The sequence below is a fragment of the Cajanus cajan genome, chromosome 1 (assembly GCF_000230855.2).
Source record: "Cajanus cajan strain Asha chromosome 1, NIPB_CcT2T_4, whole genome shotgun sequence".
NCBI lineage: Eukaryota > Viridiplantae > Streptophyta > Magnoliopsida > Fabales > Fabaceae > Cajanus > Cajanus cajan.
The window spans coordinates 75,513,450-75,522,178 of NC_138517.1; the positions used below are offsets into that span (position 1 = coordinate 75,513,450).

At 31.3% G+C, this 8,729-nt stretch overlaps 1 protein-coding gene across 1 annotated transcript; it reads right to left on the reverse strand.

The window, feature by feature from the left end:
- LOC145950883 (isoflavone 2'-hydroxylase-like) lies at positions 1-4,538 on the reverse strand. The gene is made up of 2 exons (XM_083062730.1): positions 3,543-4,538; positions 1-813 (listed from the first exon to the last, which is right to left on the reverse strand). Exons 1-2 carry the CDS (start codon positions 4,437-4,439, stop codon positions 205-207), a joined length of 1,506 nt encoding a protein of 501 aa, XP_082918856.1. The 5' UTR covers positions 4,440-4,538; the 3' UTR covers positions 1-204.
- Positions 4,539-8,729: the final 4,191 nt, after the last annotated feature.

Consider the following 8,729-nt stretch of genomic DNA (forward strand, 5'->3'; position numbering starts at 1 on the left):
TTAATTAAAAATGCAAAAATTTTATTTTATTTTAAGAAAATCAGGCAATATACGATATTGATTCATGGTCACCACCTTTGTACATCACAGTTATTCTAGATTTGAAAACTTACAAGTATCACTATTAAATGCTAATAACTGAATGTTCTTTTTTCATCATGTAGATCTCCATACAACGTAACTCAACTTAATATTTATTATTTATTACTTTTGATTAATCTTGTTGATGAGTGGGCGAGCTTTACACATGGCATTCAATGGAGTTAACCTTGATAAGGTGAACCAATTTGCTTCTCTCATATCAATCTCTTCCTCATTTACTTGTTTCCAATCAAAGCATTGAATTAATAATCCCAAAGTCAAGCCAACATTTTGCATAGCCAAAGCTTCTCCTGGACAAGCCCTTCTTCCCATCCCAAATGCAATCACCTTTTTCTCTAGTCCTTCTTCATCAAACCTCTCTGGTATAAAATGTGTGGCATCATTCCACAACAAAGGGTCTCTTTGTATAGCCCAAATATTAACCATTACTATGGTGTCTTTTGGAATGTTGAATTCTCTAATAGTGATGTCACTTGAGGACACATGTGGTATAGCTAGTGGAGCAGGGGGATACAACCTAAGTGTCTCAAGAATAATCTTCTTAAGATAAGGCAATTTAGGAAGATCTGACTCATTTACCAGACGATCTTTTCCTACATAAGTGTCTATCTCATCTCTTGCTTTTTTCAACACCTCTGGATGATTTAATAAATTAGATAATGACCACTCTAAAGTTACAGTTGACGAATCAGTTCCAGCAAAGAGCATAGCCTACAATACAAGTCAACAATATGAAATCAAAATTAAATTAGAAAATATTTAATTTTGCAATAATGGGTGATGCATAACATGTGATTGTGGTTATTAGTTTGCTAGTGTAGACTTGAAATTCTTCTAGCATACATAAATTTATACATACTAAAATTCCATCCTCTAAATTATAAATATTTTAGGATATTATATTGTAACAAATCTTATAAAAATTGAATAACAATAAAAGTATAATCAGGTAGTTTTGTATACATTTTTAACAAATATATAACGCTAATTTTGATGTATATTAATAAAGTATTAAATATTTTTATTAAAATAAATTTCAAAAATATAATTTATAAGATAAGGTTTTGTATTTTAAAGGTAAACTTTGTAAATTAAATGTAGTAAATATATTATGTAAAAAAAATTATTCTTTCAACTCAATATGTCAACTAGGAAGGGAAAAACATTTTTGTGGATATAAGTTGTGTAAGGTAGTGACAAATAATTTTAAGGATATCAATTTAGGTATGATCTATCTGACCATAGTATAGGATGGATTAGGATAATCTATTCAAATATTTTCTTACGGTGTGTTTGGACGAAGAATTTTACAAATTTAAGAAATTTTAAATTTTTTGTATTTGGATTACTTTGATTTCAATTTCTATCATTCTTAAAATATTTTGTTTGGATAAGTCAATTTGAAATTCTTTAAATTTTAAGTTATTAGATTGAATATGATAATTTGATTCCACCATGATAAAATTGATTTTAAAAATATATTTATACGTTGAGATTTTTAAATTAAATTTTATAAAATTAAATATTAATTAATTTTTAAATATTTAGTAATTTTAAAAATTAATATTAGATAATATTTAATAAATTTAAAAATATTTTTTAAATATTTAATAATTAAAAACATGAGGAAATAAGAGATAAGATAAAATATATAAGTGAAATAAGAAGAAAAAAATATGAGAAATTTTCAATTTTTATTTTTTGGGAGAATATGAAATTCTACTATTTTAAGAAATTTCATAAATGTTTGAATTTCAAATTTTTTTATAAATTCTCTATCCAAACAAGGTATTTCACCTTAAAGAATTTGAAATTCTTCAAATGAATGAATTACTCCATTTAAATTTCTCATCCAAACATACTATTAGAGAGAGAGAGAAAACTTCAAGATAGTGATTTCTAGATAGGACATCCAAGGTTATGATTAACCAAAAGAGGAAATTAAGTGTAAGATAGAAAGCATCACTTGAGGAAGATCACATTGCATAACGAAAGCATGTCATTAATAAATAAAATAAAAAATAAAAAATAAAAAAGGTTTAAGACCTCACCAACTCGAGAAACCAAAGAAATAGAAAGGGTAAAAGAGCGCAAGTAATAGATTCCTAAAATTGAGGGATGTCTCAAATGTAGTAAAACCATAAGGTAAGTCTGTCCGACCTAAGTGTGTACTGCCTAGCTAGCTATGTCAAAGAAAGCCCTAACAACCAAAGAGAGAATAGACAATCAATCATATACAAACAAGGATCACAAGCCTACCCTAGGTATATGTTTCCTAAGTTAATCATAAGCCTTTTGGTTGTGTGCATGTCCTAAATGTAGCGTGTTTCTTTCTCTTGTTGTGTGAAAGATGGAGAGTTGCCCACAAACTCTTTGTCCTTATTTTGAATGCTTGAATGTACATATTGTCTCATTATATGTTTCTTTGATTGATGTGATGGCTCATGAGTGGGAATGATGTTATATTTATCATGATTTGTTTATGAATTATGAACCAACTAGTTATATTTTGAAGCAAAATATAATAAAATAGTAGCAAGCAAGAATCGAACTCAGAATATAATGGATTCAAGGCACATCCAACCACCACAAGGAATTAACTTACGTGTGAATGTCGCAAATATTATATATATATATATATATATATATATATATATATTAATTTGCATACACTTATATTTAATTAGATACTACTAACATTGGCTAGTGCCTAGTGTTTTTTTTTATTAACTTTTTATAATAAAAACTGAATCATATAGGTCAATTAATGACCCAACAATTTAACTCCTAATACAGTATATTAACTAGTTTGATTATTGATTGGGTTTTTAAAACATTGAATTACACATTGTTAAGATAATTAATATAGTAGACTGCGTTGTTAGGTAGTTTAAACCTTCTTACAAGAAGAGCACCATCTTAGATAAACCAATGTAAAGTATAGAAAATCCTATGAATATGAAAACTCCATAAGAACCTAGGATAAGATTACTAAGGACATTTAGAAACCTCAATCCATAAGTAACTTAAGTGATGATTATCTTATAGAAAAAAACAACATCTTGAAGAGCCTATAGCAATAGATTTCTAAGCAACACATACTTCATGGCTAGAAGCCTAAATTTAGAAATACTTGATTAGGTTATCAGGAATTTGCATCATGCAGTACACTTTTATTAATCCTCTTAATGTTTTATAAAAATTATTTAAAATCATTTTAACACAAACATACATTATTAGAGAATTTTAACTTACAATTTAATTACAGTACATTGTTACTGTAAAGATTTCTTATATTATCATCCACAAATTGTTATAATATTATTCACATTTATTATGATTATTTTAAAAAATATATTAAGGGTGTTTTTTTTAATTAATTATTGATATATTAAAATTTGTTAAACTCTTTTTAGATCAGCAAAACTTAAAGACATTACCAAAACAAGGCCTTTGATGATTTGATCATTATAATACTCTGGCTGCGATTCTTGCAGAGTGAGAAGATGATCTATCATGGTATGTTGATTTTCTCTCTGCTTCTTGCTGCGTTGCTCGAGAATGAGTGCATCCAAGAACGTATCGAATCTCTTACTAATACTCTTGAGCCTCTTCTCCAAGTTCTGAAAATCGAACCAGCGAAGGAAGGGCAAATAATCAGCCTTGTTGGAAACACCAGCGAGTTGCACCAACTCCTCCACCGTCTCTCTGAACTCCTTCGCTTCTTCCACATCCTTCATCTGTCTCTCGTCCCCATAGTACCTCTTCCCCGACAGCATCCTCATCATGTTGTTATACGTCATGTCGTGGAACAACGAACTTAGCTCCACGTGCGCATAGTCCATGCACGAGGCCTTGGCCAAGTCACTCACCATTCTCTCCGTTTCGTCCTTCCGGATTCCCGAGAAGGAGTGGATGCGCTGAGTTGAGAGAACGTCGAGCGCCGTGATGCGGCGGAGGTTGCGCCAGTGCTCGCCGTAGGAGCACGACCCCACGGTGGTGCAGTTGTAGAAGATGTACTTCGCCGAGAGGGAGCGGGGTCGGTTCGCCAAGGCGACGTCGTTTTTGGTGAAGCATTCTTGGAACGCGGCGTGCGATGAAACGACGACGGCGAGACGCGAACCGAACCAGAGAGAAAAGATGTTGCCGTGTGTTTTCGACATGCGTTGTAAGAAACGGTGGAGGGGGCGTTCGAGGAGGTTGAGGTTTCCGATTATGGGAAGAGTGGGTGGACCAGGTGGTATGTTTTTGTATTTTCTGCTTTGGAAGAAGCGCTTCAAAGTGAGAAGCGAAACAAGGAGAATGAGAAAGTAACACACGAAGGGAAACATTTCCATAGGGATTGTGTGTAGTTTACGTAGTTATAGTTGAATCACCTTGTTGTGCATTTGAGTTGATGAATTAATAAGTGGCACATGAAGCTACGTTTATATAGGACGTACGTAGGGTTGATGAATCGTTTATCATATTCTTATCTATGACAAAGTAAAAGTCAAGACGTACGATATCTCGAAAGTCAAATTTCAAATGGCAACATATATAAATAGCAGGCTTGCCCGTATTTTCAAATTAACGTCATGAAATGGATTTGTATTTTTCAAAACAATTCATTTTATACGCAATTTCAATCATATTTTTCATTATCCTAATTTGATATTTCTACTATTTTTCTTTTCCTTTCTTTGAATGCACACTTCACATGTATTACTTTTCCAACTAGTTTTTCTTTTGTGTTGCTAGCAGGAGATAACATTACAAAGAAAAGGATAAATTACACCCTCAAGAAAGAGACTTGAATTACTTTTCCAACTATTTTAAAAACTCATCGTACAACTATCTTAATTTATCAATTATCGATATACTTGTCTTTTAACAATAATGTTTATATTTATTTATAAATTAAACTTTAATAGTTTTAGAAATTAATAATTTTTAAAATAACTTTTATATTATAATCCAACATGTTCATTACAAATATAAAATATATTTAAATACATTTATTATTATAAATTTTAATTTAAATATATTTTATATGTTAAAAAATATATGATTATTCTAAATTTTAATTATATAAAAAAAATACTTATCCAAATTTAAGTAGATGTAGCCATCAAAATTTGATAATAGACACACATACATTTACATATAGTTGAGGGGATGCATTTCTCCTAACTTTAAGAATAATATATTAATGTTTCTTTAGTCATAAGTTTTTTTTTTGGTCTCGTCTAAATTTATATTTTGAATTTATTGTTCCTAATTTATCAATTGTTGTTAGTTTTTATTTTTTATACTACAAGAAAAATACAAATTTTTTACGGACATAATTCGTCGGAAAGAAGGAAAATCCATCGGAAATTCTTTATTTTCGACGGATGCAAATTCATCAGGAAAATGAGCGTCGAAAAAAAAATTTGTCGAAAAAAAATTTAATCTGTCAGAAATTTCTGACAGATATATCTGTCAAAAATTTTCGTTGGAAATTACCGACGGATATATCCATCAAAAATTATTTGAAAATCTTTATATGATTCCGACGGATAAGTCCGTTGAAATTTTTTTTAATTTAATTTTAATAAATTTATTAATGTAACAACTCTCATATTTAGTCTCTCAAGAATTTTATTTCACGACACTTCACTTTTCAGCGTGTTTTGCCCTTACAGCACAGTTTCTGGAAAACTTCCCAAAAGGTCACCCATCTCTATATTACTCCAAGTCAAGCACGCTTAAATGTGGAGTTCTGATTGTGACACCCTTACTACCCCAACACATATATAATATAATTCAATTAAGAAGAATAAACTTTCAAAGGGTTCGTAAAAGGGTTCACATAAAACTTCGAAACTGTTCTTTCTTCAATATAAGAAAATGACTGAAAAATGAAACTTTAAAGGTAAAATTTAAGAGTTTACAATTTTAAACACATTTATTACAATACCAAATCCATATAAATATTCTGTCCTAGAAATCCTCTGCCCCGATGTCACATTATCAGAGCATTCCCATAATTTAACTGTTGACATTCTAGATGCCACTCGTAGCCGGATCTTCTTCACCTAAAATATCCACAGTTTATACGGTGAGAAAAGAAAATATCTATATGCAAAGTACATACAAACACCTCACAATATAATCTCATCATAATTCATTATTTAATAATATATACATATATATATATATATATATATATATATATATATATCAATCATTCATCGTCTTCATATCTCAATTCACATTTAACATATCTCATTTCACATACATATCTCAATCCATCATAATTCACACCAATTATACAATTTACAACATCATTTCCATATTCATAATTCATGTCAATCTTACAATTAACACTATGCCAAGACCTCGCCACATCTGACACAAGTGATACAGGTTAATTGCCTCCCACACCAAACCAGGGTCACGCCCTCCCTGTAGCATCACTTACCCAGGGGTCGTGCCATCCCTAGTCATTAAGGAGTACGCTCGTCCCTAAAGCATCACCTACCCAGGGTTCGTATCATCCCTGATCATCCGGGAGTACGCTCGTCCCTGAAACATCAACTACCAGGGTTCGTATCATCCTTGATCCTTTAGTGTGAGGAACCACAATCAAATTACAATCCATACAGTCTCTTGCAATTAACCCTATGTCAGGGCTGCCATAATCGACATAAGTGGTGTGTGTTAACTGTCTTACTCATCTCACACCATGCTAGGGTCACGCCCTCCCTGTAGCACCACTTACCCAGGGGTCGTGCCATCCCTAGTCATTAGTGTGAGGAAACACATCGCAATCATATTCTTAATCATTTCCATACCACATCTCATCTCATATCACAATTCCATATAACATACACAATTTCATATCACATACTCAACAGATAAGTCTAACAAAATAAGGGTTTACAAATCCCTCAAGCAATTCATATCTCGATCATCAATTCTTATAATATAATATAACAAGAACATTAATAAAATAATTAATAGAATTAGTAATTTAATATAATTTCAGCACAGTAAAACCCCTAATTGTTCCAAAACCTAGTTCACAGGCACTTTTCTACAATTTCGTTCTCTCTCACAAATCATCATTTTTACAAATTATTAATACATACCGAATCTAATGATATAATTAATTCCTCAAACAGGAATAATCCAATTTTTCCAAAACCTACCCTACAGGCACTTTTCTATAATTTCGTTCTCTCTCCTAGAGCATCATTTTTACAAACAAATTATATATTTATTGTCCTAAATATATACATAATCAAATAATGCCAATAATTCTTCAAACAGAAATAATTGTAAAATTACTCAGAATCCTAAGGGCTCTTCTTCTACCCAAATTCCCTCATGCAACTCCACATATAAATAATCCCCTTTTCTCCCGTACCTGGATACATAGGAACTCGGGCAGAACCTCCTCTTTTTCCTTAAATAAGGATTGAAACTAAGACTGGAGCAGAACCTCATCCTCTGAGTTCCCCTTGGTCTTCAGAGAGAAGAAGAAGAACGAAAGAGAGAACAGAAGAGAAGAGAGAGTGAGAATGAGAGGTGTGTAGAAATGAGAGGATTTGAGGCCTATTTATAGGATTTTTCGCCCACCTACCACTACGGCCCGTTCCAAAATCGGAACGGCCCGTTCTGGGCCCTTCAAACCTATGTAAATTTTTCAACTGGAACGGCCCGTTCCCAAACCAGAACGGCCCGTTCTCAAACCCAGCAGAACGGTTAGTTCTGCTTCCAGAACGGCCCGTTCTCCAAACCAGAACGGCCCGTTCTCCCTCTGGAACGGCCCGTTCTCCAAACCGGAACGGCCCGTTCTCCCTCCAGAACGGCCCGTTCTGCTTCTCAAATTTTGGGCCTTTAACTTATTTCAGAACGGCCCGTTTCACTTTTGAAATGGCCCATTCTGGGCAACGAATTGGGCCTACGGCCCATTGAAAATTGGGCTGTTACACTGATGAGATAAGCTACAGAAAGGTAGATGAATGTTGTCAGTATAAGTAGTACAAATTAATTCATCTAAGTCATCCTCATATACAATCTCATACTTATACTATCTTTCGATCCCTATCATTTTAGTGTATCCGGACCAATATAAAAATATAATAATATATATATAATTATATTACCAATAATAATAATTATATTATATTTAATTATTCTTTATTTATATATATACTTATTTTTATAATTAACAATCTACTTATTTCTATTTAAAATTAATATTATGATACAATTTAAATTATTTATTATAAATTTAAAAGTTTAAATAATAATTTATATATTTTAAAATGAAAATGGTTATAATAACACCGATATAATTTTTACTAAGTATTACACCGCTCAATAATTTTATATTAATTTTGTAAATCCAACCGTTGATTGAAAGTTCATATCACTTTATATGTTTATATCAAATTTTGTTAAAATTCAACAACAACTTGAAGGTAATCAAAGTGTTTATATTTTAGTATATTTTGAAATGTATATATTACGTCAACTTTGTTTTACAAGAATGAAGTATCAAACCATCTTGAATTAATATAAAATTTTGTATATATGATCTAAGAGTAAAAAACTTTTAATCTAACGGTTGAATTTATAAAATTCATATTTAATAT

Coding starts and splice junctions, on each gene's coding strand:
- LOC145950883 (XM_083062730.1), bottom strand. CDS start 4,439: ATGGAAATGTTTCCCTTCGTGTGTTACTTTCTCATTCTCCTTGTTTCG. Junction 814..3,542: donor TCATCAAAGGCCTTGTTTTG/GTAATGTCTTTA, acceptor CTTGTATTGTAG/GCTATGCTCTTTGCTGGAAC.